Genomic DNA, 16,120 nt, shown 5'->3' with positions numbered 1-16,120 from the left:
CCCCTCGCACTGGGAAGCAGTGCTGCAACTTGGGGAGAGTGTAGCCGGGGGCCCCTGGTGGGGGTCACGTGACCAATGGCGATTTTTACAGTTTCCATGTCTCCATGGTTCACTCCAACCCCATTCTTCCTGAGAATAAATGAACTATGGCTGCAAAGGGCCCAACGGTTGTAAAAAAAAAAAAAAGAAGCAATGAAAGTTGTGATGTTTTGCGTTTTAAAATGAAAAGAAAATTGGAAAAACATTTTTTACCCATGTTTTTCCTTTTTTATTCCTTCCTGTCTTATGTGATCTCGACTGCACAGCTTTACATGGTTTCCATCAACAATAGACTTGCTGCATAAGCCTCGTTTAGATTGCACAGCATGTGTCAGTACAGTATGGTCCAGTCCGGTCTGCTACAGGACGGTATGATATGGTCTGACACACTCCGGTCATTATGGTCTGGTTTGCTTTGTTTTGCTTTGCTTTGTGAAAATGTGATTGGTTAAAAAAACAGATGCAAATAGATTGAGTGGAGAAGGGATGTTTAATGAACTTGTGCTTCCTCCTACTCCTGTTCAAATACATATTAATCTAGAAATGCAACTTCAATGTATTTTGTTTGTACTTATTTTCAAAATATAAGAATGAATGGATGAATGACTGAATGAATGGATGAATACTGGTAACAGATTCAATCTGTGATGAGAGGGACATTGTGGGTCATTTAGGATGGCAAATACCAATATGGGAATAGCACAAAGTAAAGTTGATTTGTTCTGAAGCCCTTGAACTCACATTTGGTACGGTGGTTGAGTGGAAAAATTGCTCCATGAAATTAATCACAGATTGATTTTTTGATTTGATGCAAAAAGTGCTTCCTCTGCTCATGTATTTATGTATTATTTCTAATGTTGGATGTGTAAAGCTCCTCAGCTACGTCATGAAGTGTCACAAAGTGTCACAAGGTGTCATGAGGTGTAAAGAGCCATCACGAGTAACACGTTATTCTCATATGACCATTTTTCAGTAATCTAATGCGTTACTATTTCCAAACCAGTAATCAGTTTAAAGTTACTTCTCCAAGTCACTGTGCATTACTGGTGTAACAGTTTCTTGTAAAGCCGCTTTATTATTAAACAAAACAGGCCGCTGCTTCTTTTTCCTCCAAACTGACACACAAACACACTGCATGTCGGTTCCTGTACCTGGAGAGTGGCGTACAGCCAGAGTCAGAAAGCACGGACGCAATGCAAAGACAGACACCGGTGCTCTTCGAAGCGTCTCTCCAGAGTCCCGGTCTCCCACTGCCTCACGTCTGCACTTTTGGGACCAACATGAAAGTTGTGCAGCAAAGAAAATAAAAAAAATAAATTCCAGTGCAAAGCTAAATATGTTACCAATAGAGGAGTCATACAGCCAACATATTCAAATGTTGAGGGTGGGTCTTTAATCACTGACCAATCAACAGACGGCTCCTCAAACTCAGACTTGTTCTGTTGTCCTGAGTCCCCCAATGGAAGGACGACGGAAAAGCCTCAACCATTGGAGCTGTTGTTTCTGGAAAATCCACAATTCTCGTGGTGGAAACCGGAACCTTAAAGGACGATACCAGTCTATTCTTGCTCTTTTTGTGCGGTGGAAACCTGATCCTTAAAGGACAATACCTGTCCATTCCTACTCTTTTTGTGCAGTGGAAACCTGATCCTTAAAGGACAATACCTGTCCATTCCTACTCTTTTTGTGCAGTGGAAACCTGATCCTTAAAGGACAATACCTGTCCATTCCTACTCTTTTTGTGCAGTGGAAACCTGAGGACAATACCTGTCCATTCCTGCTCTTTTTGTTCAGTGGAAACCTGGGGACAATACCTGTCCATTCCTGCTCTTTTTGTTCAGTGGAAACCTGGGGACAATACCTGTCCATTCCTGCTCTTTTTGTTCAGTGGAAACCTGAGGACAATACCTGTCCATTCCTGCTCTTTTTGTTCAGTGGAAACCTGAGGACAATACCTGTCCATTCCTGCTCTTTTTGTTCAGTGGAAACCTGAGGACAATACCTGTCCATTCCTGCTCTTTTTGTGCAGTGGAAACCTGAGGACAATACATGTCCCTTCCTGCTCTTTTTGTGCAGTGGAAACCTGAGGACAATACCTGTCCATTCCTGCTCTTTTTGTGCAGTGGAAACCTGAGGACAATACCTGTCCATTCCTACTCTTTTTGTGCAGTGGAAACCTGATCCTTAAAGGACAATACCTGTCCATTCCTACTCTTTTTGTGCAGTGGAAACCTGAGGACAATACCTGTCCATTCCTACTCTTTTTGTGCAGTGGAAACCTGAGGACAATACCTGTCCATTCCTACTCTTTTTGTGCAGTGGAAACCTGAGGACAATACCTGTCCATTCCTACTCTTTTTGTGCAGTGGAAACCTGAGGACAATACCTGTCCATTCCTACTCTTTTTGTTCAGTGGAAACCTGAGGACAATACCTGTCCATTCCTGCTCTTTTTGTGAGGTGGAAACGGGTCACAAAGGGTCACAAAGCTTCACTACCTGGAACATCATATAGACAATCAAGGAGGCAGCCATGATATTACTTCTTGAAGAAGATGTTGTCGTCCTCCCAGAACCAGCTGTAGGTGAGGTTGCGGGGGTAGGCCTCCGCCTGGCAGCTGAAGAAGGCATCTTGGGAGATGTTGACCGTCATGTTCTCTGGAGGCGACACGATGAATGGAGGGCCTGGTGGGGGAGGGAAAACTACGTCTGAACTCAGGCACTGGTCTTTGTCACACACATCACAGATTGGACCCAACATTCAATTCAACTTTATTCACACAGTGGCCAGTACAACAGTCATTTCAAGGCCGCAGTAGACAGGATATGGTAAGTGGACTTCACTTGCATAGCTGTGTGAGCAGCCCCAAAGCTATACTCATCACATCCACACACCATTGGAGGCTGTAGCCATGCAAGGAGCTGTCACTCTAATGGGAGCAGTTTGGCGTTCAATGATTTGCCCAAGGGTCACACTTCAGTATGTAAGCAGGAATAGATTCAAACCTGCAACCTTCCAATTGGGAGATGATTGCACTACCAACCGGATACAAGCAGCTGAAATGAGCTTCCTCCGTAGGGTGGCTGGGCGTACCCTTAGAGGTAGGGTGAGGAGCTCAGTCACCAGTGAGGAGCTCGGAGTAGAGCCGCTGCTCCTCCACATCGAGAGGAGCCAGCTGAGGTGGCTCGGGCATCTATTTCGGATGCCCCCCGGACGCCTCCCGAGGGAGGTGTTCCGGGCATGTCCCTCCGGTAGGAGGCCTCGGGGCAGACCCAGGACACGCTGGAGGGACTATGTCTCTCTATGGCCTGGGAACGCCTTGGGGTGCCACCGGAGGAGCTGGAGGAAGTGTCTGGGGCGAGGGAAGTCTGGGCAACTCTGCTCAGACTGCTGCCTCCGCCTCCCGGCCCCGGATAAAGCGGTAGACAATGGATGGATGGAATGGATGCACTACCAACCGAGCTATACTGCTCCACTTGCAGAACCAGACTCAGAGGAGGAGGAACCTGTAGAACCAGACCCAAAGGAGCAGAAACCTGCAGAACCAGACTCAGAGGAGGAGAACCTGCAGGTTATAACCTGCAGCACTAGACTAAGAGGAGGAACTTGCAGAACCATAGTCAGAGGAGCAGAAACCTGCAGAACCAGACTCAGAGGAGGAGAACCTGCAGAATCAGACTCAGAGGAGGAACGTACAGAGCCAGCCTCAGAGGAGGAGAACCAGCAGAACCAGCCTCAGAGGAAGAAAACCTGCAGAACCAGCCTCAGAGGAAGAGAACCTGCAGAACCAAACTCAGAGGAGGAACCTGCAGAACCAGACTCAGGAGGAGAACCTGCAGAACGAACCTCAGACAAGTATAACCTGCAACACCAGACTCAGAAGAGCAGAAACCTGCAGAATCAGACTCAAATGAGGACAAACCTGCAGAACCAGACTCAGAGCTGGCAGCTTTCTGCTGTTCTGCTTAAGTATTGGTAGAAAGAGGAGAGAAGAGGATGAACAGAGACACGGATCCTGTATAAAGTTATTTATTCATTCACTTTTATTATTTTGATTGAAGATATTAATCCAATATTAGATGTCTGCTGATGTTTTGCCTATATAATATGATTTGTCGAAGTTAGTTTCTCTTTAAAACCTTATAATTCGAAATTCTTGATTTGTAGTCCGAATGTGTTGTAACTTATATCAAGACTATCAGAATCACAAAGAAACTGTTATTTTATTGTTTTGCATGTACAGTAGAACCTGTGAGGAGTGGACCCGGTAAGAGGAGAAACACTGTACAGAACAACACAACGTGATGACGGGACGCAGGCAGAACGAGGACAACGGACAGGTTTTCCTGGACTATTTCAAGCTGAGCGACACTAAAATGGCCAAAACACTGGGGCTGGACTGGATTACTGGAATATTCAGACTATGGGTGATACATGATTGCGTTCATACTAAACTCTGGTTCACTTCCATAACACTTTGTAACGTAATAACAATCCCGAAAATCCCCGCAGAGGGGCTGAGCTTCGTGCACAGGGTGGATGACGAACTTGATGTCATGAGTACTTAAGTTTGATTTTCCCTTCACAGCAGACGGCCATGGGCCAAAACTGACTCAACAGTGCACCAATCACTGTTCACGCTTAGATTACTTTCTGGTAAGTAAATCAGTGATTAAAGACATCTCGGACGCACAGATTCACCCCGTTACTATCACCGCTTTAACATGAGTAAAGCTACTGGTTGTTAGCGTGCTGAGCACTTTAACATGAATAAAGCTTATGGCTGTTAAGATAAGTGTGTTGAGCCCTTTTACACTAATAAAGCTAATGGCTGTTAGTGCTCAGCCCTTTAACATGAATAAAGCCACTAGCTGTTAGTGTGCTGAGCACTTTCGCATGAATAAAGCTTATGGCTGTTCACACTCACCACTTTAATATGAATAAAGCTAATGGCTGTTTGCTTGTTGAGCCCTTTAACATGAATAAGGCTTATGGCTGTTCACGCTCACCACTTTAATATGAATAAAGCTAATGGCTGTTAGCTTATTGAGCCCTTTAGCACGAATAAAGCTAATGGCTGTTAGCTTGTTTGAGCCCTTTAACATGAATAAGGCTAATGGCTGTTAGCGTGCTGAGCCCTTTAACATGAATAAAGCTTTTGGCTGTTCACGCTCTCCGCTTTAACATGAATAAAGCTACTGGCTGTTAGCGTTGTAGGGATTTCTTACCTCATAAGGAGCACTAGGAACCATTTATGTTGTGTTTGGCTATCGATAATTATGAATAATTGTCGAAGATAGTTATTAATTATATTATTGAAAATTTAATCTGATCTGTATCAGATACCTCGGAGCTCCACCTGTCAGTTCTATCAGTCTCATAAGATATACTAAACAGTTAATCAGGAATTTTAATTCATAGTTAATTAATTACAATTACCAGAATAAAGAGTAAAGCTTGAAGGATTTTGGAGTTCTTGACACAGAAGATGTCGACATTTCATTCACCTCTGTGCACATTAATAACGCAGCAAGTATGATTTCAGAAATTACATTTATTTACAATGAAAACAAACACAGATTCTAACTACCTATTCACCTTATTCCGCCCCGCCCACTTTTACTTCTATCCCACACTTCCGTTTGAAATGCACTTCCGGTTCCAGCGAAATCGCATTCGTTTCAACGGAGAACTACTGGGAAGACTTGCATCTAAAATATCATATAAGGAAGGTTATTTTGCGTCAAATGTGCTATGATCATGTACACCAACGAGTAAACGATGCATTGCTTGTGTTGATAGTTTGAAAACGACTTTGAGGTGTTTCTAGAGCCCGTTTGCCGGTCAGATGGCCTCCCTTCCTCTTCACTGAGGAGAGCAAAGAGCAACAATCTGGAGGATTCTTCAGTGTGGAAACACAATATTCCATATAGAGCTGACTTTATTACAGACTACAGTCTAAATCAGAGTGTGTCCAGTGCTAAATGCTGTCATTATAGTGCCGCAGCGTGGAGTTCGCAGTGTTTACAAGACGACAGGCTAACGTTGCTAACTAGTTAGCTTCCCGCCGGTCCAGCGATTCTTAAGCTGCGTCTTGCTTAGGAAATTAAGGCATCTGTTAAACAAACCCAGGGACTAAAAAGTACCCAAAACATGCTTTGTAAAGATATGCAGCATGTCCATATCGGGAAATATTTAGCTGCTGCAGGAACAGAAGTAACCTAAAGCTATTTGCTATTAGCAGACACAACAAAATCAATATGAAATAGCAGATTAATACAAAAAGGCCAATCGAGTAGCAGGGTTAAGGTTAGATTTGAATTAATGCTCACTACCATCACCTTAGGCCCAGACATTTGACGATGATAATGTAGTCTAGTCTATTCTAAAACTGAGAACAGTAAAGCATGAATGTAAAAACTAAAGTACAGCTACTTTATCTCTTATTATACTTTCTGTTGCACCAATAGTCTGTTATATTGTATTTCCATTTGTAAAACTCTGTTTTTCTGACTCTGCTAATGACTTGTCTTTCACTGTGTGTCACAGAAACATGGAGAGAACGACATGGGAAGAGACCACACATGCACTGAGGAGCTCGGGAGGAATTTTAATGTACAAATAAACAAAGCCTACACTGGCCTACTTCTCCTCCATGATGTCGTACCACAGCAATATAATCTTGCTGACTTGTGACTGTGCTTTAAATTGGAAACAATTAAACAGACTGGTATCGTAACTCAAGTAGCGCGGAGCTAAACCGGAAGTGTGATTACGCGCATGGCGCCGCCCACGCAAACGTCCGGAATAAGGTCAATATACAGCTTGGTGTGTGTGTGTGTGTGTGTGTGTGTGTGTGTGTGTATGTGTGTGTGTGTGTGTGTGTGTGTGTGTGTGTGTGTGTGTGTGTGTGTGTGTGTGTGTGTGTGGAGAGATAGAGAAAGAGAGAGAGAGGTGGAGGAAGTGTGTGTGTGTGAGACGTGTGATGGAACTACAAAACAAGATGGCGGATCACAAGAAACTACATTCAAATGGAGGTTATCAGAGAGCAGGAAGTCTGTCCTGGGTCTCCACCATGTGCTGGAGAACAATGGAACATGGAAGCTAGTCATTAGCATCTGCTTCCTGTGTGTCTCTAATAAAGGACCATTTCTAGAATGAGTTTATGTGAATGAGACTTGCTCTGTAAAACGTCACATTCAGCCCTTTAACATGAATAAAGCTACTGTCTGTGAGCATGCTCAAATCCTGTGCAGTAGAGTGAAGAGGCCTGTTTGGTCAACCAGGTCAGATGCCTTGGCCAGGTCAATGAAGGCGATGAACAAGGGACGTCTCTGCTCACGGCACTACTGTACTCCAAAGGCTTTTCCCACAACACTGAGGAGGGATATTCCACAATAGTTGATACAGTCGCTACGGTCCCCTTTGTTTTAGTAGAGTGTGATGATCTTGGCATCATGCATGTCTTGAAGCACTGCCGCTTCTTCCCAGCACTTCAGCAGGAGTTAGTGGAGAGCGGTCCTTTCATGCTTTGAAAACTTCCAGCAAGATGCTGTCATTACCTGGTGCTTTTCCTTGCCGAGTTCCTCGATGGTGGGTGGGGCATTAAGCTCCTCCATGGTGGGCAGTGGAGTGGTGTTCTCTATGGAGGTGGCGGAGACTACATTTTCCCGGGAGCACAGTTCATAGTAGTGGTCTGCCCATCTCTCCATCTGTTTGCCGCGGTCTGTGATCACACTTCCCAGGGTCGATTTAAGAGAAGCGATTTGGTGACTTAGGCCAAATGCCTTCTTCATGCCCTGGTACATGCCATGGATGTTACCACAGTCAGCAGAGGTCAGAATATCCTGGTACAGTTTCAGCCAGTAGTCATTGCCAGAGCTGCAGGTGATTTGTGGGGCTTTGTTGTGGGACTGGTTGAATATGGTTAGTGTCGTCTCCATTGGCTGTCTCTTGTGTTCAAGGAGCACGGCTCACTTGCCTCCAGGACACTGTGGTGTGGCTTGGTGGGGAAGAATATGGTTATGACACAAAGGCCATGGTAAGCATTCTCATTCAGCTTGCCTATTCCAAAGTGACCAATGGAGTGGGGCCAGGAGATGTAGTCGCACCAACCCAGGCGTTAAAGTCCCAAAGCAAGAACATGCGTTCATTTGCCGGGATCTATCTGACCTTGGCCTGTGTATAACACATCCTTAGCCTCAGCTGTAGAGCAGAGTGTTGGGACATCGACACGGAGGATGTTTGTAGGTCCAGAAGATGTCATAAGGCGGAGGCAGAGGATTTGTACTGTGCCTTGGAAAGGAGGTTCAGAGGATGACAGGAGGGTGTTGTGTACTGCGAAACCAACGCCATAGAGTCTGGGCTCATCTGGTTCCAATCGTTGCTCAAAGAACATGTAGTCCTCTGTGAGGCTGGAGGAGAAGTGTGTCTCTTTCAGGGCAGCTATGACGAGTTGACCCTTGACAGCTCATGGTCAAAGATGGCTGTTTCCCTGGCATTGTCAACTTTCTGGAGGTCGTCAGAAAGGCCAGCAGTCTTCTGTATTGACAGGTTGAATTTAACAGGAGCCACCTGATCTAAAATTTTAATACAGTGAGTATTAAAACAGTGCATGAAATTGTTCACATCGAGGCAGTCCGTGAACACAAGAGGGTCAAACATAGCAGAAAAAGAGTCTGCTGTATTTGGTGAAATAATACACTTCTGAGACCTAACTTCTGCAGGCTTAGGCTCGGGACTGAAGCTCAGGTCAAATAAAACGAGGCAATGATCACTTAAAAGGACATCATTTACAGACAGATTTGAGATGTCTAGGCCAAGTGTAAAAACTAAATCTAAAATGTTTCCTTTTTGATGTGTGGGCTTGGAAACATGCTGCTCAAAATTAAAAGTTTCCAACAGTGATAAAAGTTCCATTGCGGAGCAAGACGAGCTGTCATCAATATGAAGGTTAAAATCTCCAAGAATCAAAACAGATTCCAAATTTATTATGGAGGATAAAAAGTCACTAAAATCCTTTAAAGACACAGCGGCAGGGCCAGGGGCCTCATTTATAAACGTTGCGTACGCACAAAAGAATGCGTACGCCACTCTCTACGCAAACCGTGGGATTTATAAAAAGAGAACTTGACGGGAAAATGTGCGGTCCACCACACCAACTCTGACCCAGGCGTACGCACATTACTGGGGGAAGGAGAAACTGTGCCACTGATGGCAGAAGAAAGAAACGGGAGAAACTGTGTGAAACTGATCGTGTAAAATAAATAGTTATATGACCTCTCATATATGGACAGTTTATTTGCAAGAAATGGATAGTAAAAAATTGTATTTCTACAATGAATAAACAAACATACTCCCCGGAGTGCACACGGGAAACATATGATTAAGACAGTAGTAAGACAACAGTAGGGCAAATGATGTTTACACTGATATGAATGCAGTGTAACATCCTATATCATATAGCCCATATAGCAGTGTTGGGCGCAGACTGGAGGCTGTACGTGATGGGTGGCTTCTAGGTACGGAGAATTCATGTGGAAATCCTGAGACTTGCAATGTTGTAGTAGTGTTTAACCCGTTCACGACCTTGCAGGCGACAGTGGAGAACCCTAACCCTCAAGCGGTGGCTGCTCACCCCTTTTCCTAACGCGCAGAGGAGAGGACCTAGAATCTATAGTATTGTGGATCGCACCATCGGGCTCCTGAAGGGCAGGTGGCGGTGTCCCCCTCCACCTCCGTCACCACTCCACTCAGGAGGGATTCCCCGATGACCCCCGCCAGTGTTTCCTCCAGCGGGGTGAGCTCCGGAGGGCCCGTTCCCCCGCCCGGGGCACAGACGCTCTGCCTGTGTGACGCCAGGCGCTGTTTGCGTCTACTTTGATGTCTGACCACTTTTTTTTCACCTCAGCAACACTCCGAACTTCTGAGGCCACGGCATTGACACCATCCGCCACATGCTGCCACTCTAGAGCCTTTTTGGCATTGGTGACCCCAACACTGTGTCCACCAAATAATATCACCTTCCTCTTCTCCACCTCCCCGACCAGAACTTCCACCTCACACTGGGTGAAATTGCATTTCTTGGCTTTTCTTTCTGCTTTCGGCATGCTGTCAGTCGTGAATCCATATTCATGAGAGGCGTTTCTCTGAATATTTATAGGCAAATATGGGCGTGGTCTGACCCGCACACAGGTGCGCCACATTTAGAGTGGATTGTGATTTATAAAGGGAAATCGGCGTAGGACGTGCGTGCGCACTGTTTTATAAATCAGGATATTTTTGTGCGTAAGCACTTTCTGTGTTTCGTGCGTACGCCAATTTTGACGTCAATCCTACGCACAGTTTTATAAATGAGGCCCCAGGAGGGCGGTAGATCAACACACAGTAAAATGGGTTGGAAGAGCCCACCTTGACCATCTGGCACTCAAACGAAGTGAAATCCTGGGTCTGTGACGTTTTGCACGAGGAATTGTCCTTGTAGACAACAGCCAGGCCTCCTCCACGACGAGAGGGGCGGGGCTTCCCCACAGCAGAGCAGCCAGGGGGACAGAGTTCCTTGAGATGAATGAACTCATCCTCTTTCTGCCATGTCTCCGATAGACACATTACATCCATGTCTTCTCTTATAAAAAGATCGTTCAATGAGAAAGATTTCTTTGCAATAGACCGTGCATTCAAAAGGCCGAAACGCAATGATGATGACGTCACGGAAGCAGTGTCTGCGGAGGGCAGCGTGATTGGATGAAGGGACGTCCAGTGGTCACGTGGGCTCCAGCTGGACCATGCGGGGAAAGGCGGTGTAAACACGGAAGCGCGTGGACGCGATGGGTAGCACTGACCACTGCTCCAGCGCTGAGAAGGCTCCAGGACACCCGCTGCAGTCCGCGCGGGCAGCGGCGTGGGCGCGCCGTCACACAGGAGCGGAATCCGGTGTAAGCACCGCGCGCGTTCTCCGTGGCCGAGGAAGGCAGAGCCCCGGCGGGCAGCAGCGCGTCTTCGCCGGACCTGGGCTCCGGAACGCGAGCCTCTTTTCCTCGATTTCCTGCGGAATTTCCGAGGTGCCCGACAAAGCAGCAAGTGCTCAGGTGAGTCGGGGGCGATGGTGAAGGGAGGAGGAAACGCTTGTTCGTACCCGTCCCGTGTACCAAACAGGTCCTCCATAGACTCTTTAATACTGAACAGAGAGTCCCGATCATAAATCCGCAAGGCAGAGGCACATCCATTTGAAAAGCGGGTTGATATGATCAAATATGTTGTGGAAATGACCATTAAAAATCTGTCGAGCAGGAGGCGAGCTGAGGCACTGCCAGTCACAGGCGCCATCTTGGTTCCGTCTCCCACAGGCCTGTGTGTATAAAATTTCAGAGCCCTAGCTCAAAAACCTAGGCCTCCAGAGCCCAAAATGTGTTTTTAAGCACTTCGTGACCCTGTGCCCTACTTAATATGCAAATTAGGTCAAGGTCACCATAGTATCCCTTCCCCCTCTGAGATGTATCCACATGGGAAGTTTGGTCACTGTGGGCCCAGGGGTTGCCGAGATATAGGTAGAAACGTTCGAACGGACGGACGTACGGACGTACGGACATACGTACGGAGACTGTTTCAAGATCCCCCTTCGGGGCCTATCGGCCACGGCGGGGCTAATAAACACATTGAGGAACAGCAACAGAAGGTAGTGAACTGTTTGAGGAGCACCAGCAGGAGGTAGTGAACTCATTAAGCAGCAGAGATAGTGAACACGTTGATGAGTAACAGCAGGAGATATTGAACTGTTTGAGGAGAAGCAGCAAGAGGTAGTGAACACATTGAGGAGCAGCAGGATGTATTGAAAACGTTGAGGAGCAGCAGGAGGTAGTGAACACATTGAGGAGCAGCAGGAGGTATTGAACATGTTAAGGAGAGGCAGGAGGTAGTGAATACATTGAGGAGCAGAAGCAAAAGGTTGTATACATGTTGAGGAGCAGCCGCAGGAGGTAGTGAACACAATGAGGAGTAGCAGCAGGAGGTATTGGACATGCTGAGGAGCAGCAGGTGGGAGTGAGGAGCAGCAGGAAGTAGTGAACACGTTTAGGAGCAGCTGCAGGAGGTAGTGAACACGTTTAGGAGCAGGAGGTGGTGAACACATTGAGGAGCAGCAGCAGAAGGTAGTATACACATTGAGGAGCAGCACGAGATATTTAACACCTTGAGGAGGAGCACGGGGTAGTGAACACATTGAGGAGCAAGAGGTATTGTACACCTTGAGAAGCAGCAGGAGGTCTTGAACACATTGAGGAGCAGCAGGAGGGAGTGAACACATTGAGGAGCAGCAGGAGGTATTAGACACATTGAGAAGCAGCAGGAGGTAGTGGACACATTGAGGAGCAGCAGCAGAAGGTAGTATACACGTTGAGGAGGAGCACGCGTTACAGAAGACATTGAGTAGCAGCAGAGGGTAGTGAATACATTGAGGAGCAGCAGCAGGAGGTATTGGACACGTTGAGAGGCAGCAGGAGGTAGTGAACACGTTGAGGAGCAGCAGGAGGTAGTGAACACGTTGAACCTCCGCAGGAGGTAGTGAACACGTTGAGGATCAGGAGGAGGTGGTGAACACATTGAGGAGCAGCAGAAGAAGGTACAATATGCATTGAGGAGCAGCACGAGATATTTAACACCTTGAGGAGCAGCAGCAGGAGGTCGTTTACACGTTGAGGAGCAGTACGTGTTAGTGAAGACATTAAGTAGCAGCAGAGGGTAGTGAATACACTGAGGAGCAGCAGCAGGAGGTATTGAACACATTGAGAAGCAGCAGGAGGTATTGAACACATTGAGAAGCAGCAGGAGGTATTGAGCACGCTGAGGAGCAGCAGGAGGTATTGAGCATGTTGAGGAGCAGCAGGAGGTATTGAGCATGTTGAGGAGCAGCAGGAGGTCGTGAACACGTTGAGCATTCGCCGGACGTAGTGAACACATTGAGCATCCACAGGAAGTAGTGAACACGTTGAGGATCAGGAGGAGGTGGTGAACACATTGAGCATCCACAGGAAGTAGTGAACACGTTGAGGATCAGGAGGAGGTGGTGAACACATTGAGGAGCAGCAGGAAGTAGTGAATACATTGAGGAGCAGCAGCAGAAGGTACAATACACACTGAGGAGCAGCACGAGAAATATAACACCTTTAGGAGCAGCAGGAGGTATTGAACACGTTGAGAAGCAGCAGGAGTTAATGAACACCTTGAGGGGCAGATGGGGGTAGTGAACACATTGTGGAGCAGCAGCAGGAGGTAATTGATACGTTGAGAAGCAGCAGGAGGGAGTGAACACTGAGGATCAACAGGAGTCAGTGAACACATTGAGGATCAGCAGGAGGTAGTGAACACGTTGAGGATCAGCAGCAGAAGGTCGTGAGCACATTGAGGAGTAGCAGGAGGTAGTGAACACGTTGAGGAGCAGCAGGAGGTAGTGAACACCTTGAGGAGCAGCAGGAGGTAGTGATCACGTTCTGGAGCAGCAGGAGATATTGAACACCTTGAGCAGCAGCACGGAGTCGTGAACAAATTGTTGGATCAGCAGGAGGTAGTTAAAACGTTGAGGAGCAGCAGGAGGTAACCGACACATCGAAGAGTAACAGCAGGAGATATTGAACATGTTGAGGAGTAACAGCAGGAGATACTGAACCTGTTGAGGAGCAACTGGCGGTAGTGAACACATTGAGGAGCAGCAGCAGGAGATAGTGAATGCTTTGAGGAGCAGCAGCAGGAGGTAGTATACACATTGAGGACAGCAGGGGATATTGAACACATTGAGGAGCAGCAGCAGGAGGTATTGAACACCTTGAGGAGCAAGAGGGGGTAGTGAACCCATTGAGGAGCCGCAGGATGTAGTGAAATCGTTGAGGATCAGCAGCATGAGGTAGTGAACATGTTGAAGAGCAGCAGGGGGTAGTTATCACGCTGAGGAGCAGCAGCATATATTGAATTCGATGAGGAGCACTAGCAGGAGGTAGTGAACACGTTGAGGATCAGCAGGAGGGAGTGAACACGTTGAGGAGCAGCAGGAGAGAGTGAACACGTTGAGGAGCAGCAGGAGAGAGTGAACACATTGAGGAGCAGCAGGGAGACTCACCTTGAACCAACAGTCTGGTGGTGTGGACAGCTTCACCCTGGGGGCTGACAGCTCGACACGTGTAGGACCCTCTGTCCTCCCGGGTGATTGAGTGCACTGTCACACTCCCATCAGACACCTGGACGGACACACACACACACACACACACACACACACACACACACACACACACACACACACACACACACACACACACACACACACACACACACAATAAATGTGTGTATTTTGAAGAGATCAAACATTTTATAGAATATGCTAATGGATAACCAGTTTGACTTTGAAGTGTTCATCAGCTTTAACTTCATTTGAAATTTTTTCTCTTCTTTACTCCAGAGTGCCAGAGACTATGATCAGATAATTTTAGTTATCATTGAATTAGTACAGCAGTTAGAAATTTGTGAAAGTGATGAGTTTTATTCATCGATAAAGATATTTCAGTTGACACCAAAAGAAATTATCGCTTAAACAACCAATAAAATCATATTTAAATACTCTCAGTTCTCTATAAACACTCCCAGTCCTGTATAAACAGTCTCACTTCTCTATAAAAACTCTCAGTTCAACAAAAGAAGGATAGGATGAACCGCAGACTGAACTTTGATATACATAAGTCAATACTGTAAGGAAGAGGTACAACTTGATGGAGCCCGGGAGTGGACAAAGAGAGAGGAAAAATAAAAAACAAATATATATATGTATAAATATGTGTGTGTGTGTATATATATATATATATATATATATATATATATATATATGGCTCGGTTGGTAGAGCGGCTGTCTCGCAATCGGAAGGTTGCAGGTTGAAATCCCATCTGCGCCTGCCCACATGCCGAAGTGTCCTTGGGCAAGACACTGAACCCTGAAACCCCAAACTGCCCGAGTGAATGCAGTGTGACAGTGAATCATTGGTGCTGGTCCAAGGGGCCAATGGCGCAAACTGGCAGCCTCGCTTCCGTCAGTCTGCCCCAGGGCAGCTGTGGTTACGTACGTAGTTTACTACCATCAAGTATGGAATGGATCAATAATGCAATGTAAAGTGTCCTTAAGTGCCGAGAAAAGCGCTATACAAAACCAATGCATTATTATATATAGTAACTTAAGTTTTGTGAGTAAATAAACACCCCCTCCATTTTCTATTTTTTTTGCATTATTGTTGATGTGTTTTGTTTTTGGGATCAGATCCATCCCAACCAGTAGATGGCGTTTGAAGCGCACTGTGGACAATAGAGGGACAACATGCATGTGCAGCTTCAGAAATATACCCGAAATAATGAAATAATTGTTATAGTCATAACTGTGGAGGCCACAGCTACTTTAGTCCTGATGCTGCGCCTGTGTGTGTGTGTGTGTGTGTGTGTGTGTGTGTGTGTGTGTGTGTGTGTGTGTGTGTGTGTGTGTGTGTGTGTGTGTGTGTGTGTGTGTGTGTGTGTGTGTGTGTGTGTGTGTGTGTTTGTTTGGATTGGCTACGTCATACCGATAGGACAGCATTGCTGGGCATTGAGGATGTTTCCTTAAATATATTTTACATATTTTACAAAACATATTTTGTTTTTCTCTGACAGTCTAAAACGAAAGTTACAAATGTAACTACAGTTCTATGAATGCCGAATGACTGCCAGAGGCAGTGTTTAAAGCACTGACTGTTCCCTTCGCGCATGTGCAGTTCGAGAATGCATACCAACGATGTCACCTGTGACCCAAGAAAGGCAATAAGATAAGATAAGATAAGATAAGATAAGATAAGCCTTTATTGATATCACAAAGGAGAAATTAAATAAGTTCCGGTGTCCCCCAAGGTTCGTTTCCTACAGAATCTTCTTGTGGAACACAAGGATTCCAAGTGACATGATGCTCTGGCAGTCATTTGGGATTCATAGAACAGTAGTTACATTCGTAACTTTCGTTCTATTTCATCCCTGCTGACCGCCAGAGGCAGTGCTTAAAGCACTGAATGACTCATACCAGAGTAGTC

The 16,120-nt window shown here is 46.1% G+C and overlaps 1 protein-coding gene across 1 annotated transcript in view; it reads right to left on the bottom strand.

The window, feature by feature from the left end:
• Nucleotides 1–16,120, bottom strand: part of LOC308139131 (protein turtle homolog B-like) — a gene marked incomplete at both ends in the record, with an annotated part of 219,201 nt that overhangs the window by 91,308 nt on the left and 111,773 nt on the right. The window contains 2 exons of the mRNA XM_080508476.1: nucleotides 2,581–2,722; nucleotides 14,146–14,263. Coding sequence (XP_080364602.1) covers nucleotides 2,581–2,722; nucleotides 14,146–14,263 — 260 coding nt within the window. The remainder of the gene's footprint in view (nucleotides 1–2,580; nucleotides 2,723–14,145; nucleotides 14,264–16,120) is intronic.

This window comes from Blennius ocellaris (assembly GCF_963422515.1).
Source record: "Blennius ocellaris genome assembly, chromosome: 14".
Classification (NCBI taxonomy): domain Eukaryota; kingdom Metazoa; phylum Chordata; class Actinopteri; order Blenniiformes; family Blenniidae; genus Blennius; species Blennius ocellaris.
This window is presented reverse-complemented; position numbering and strand designations above follow the sequence as displayed.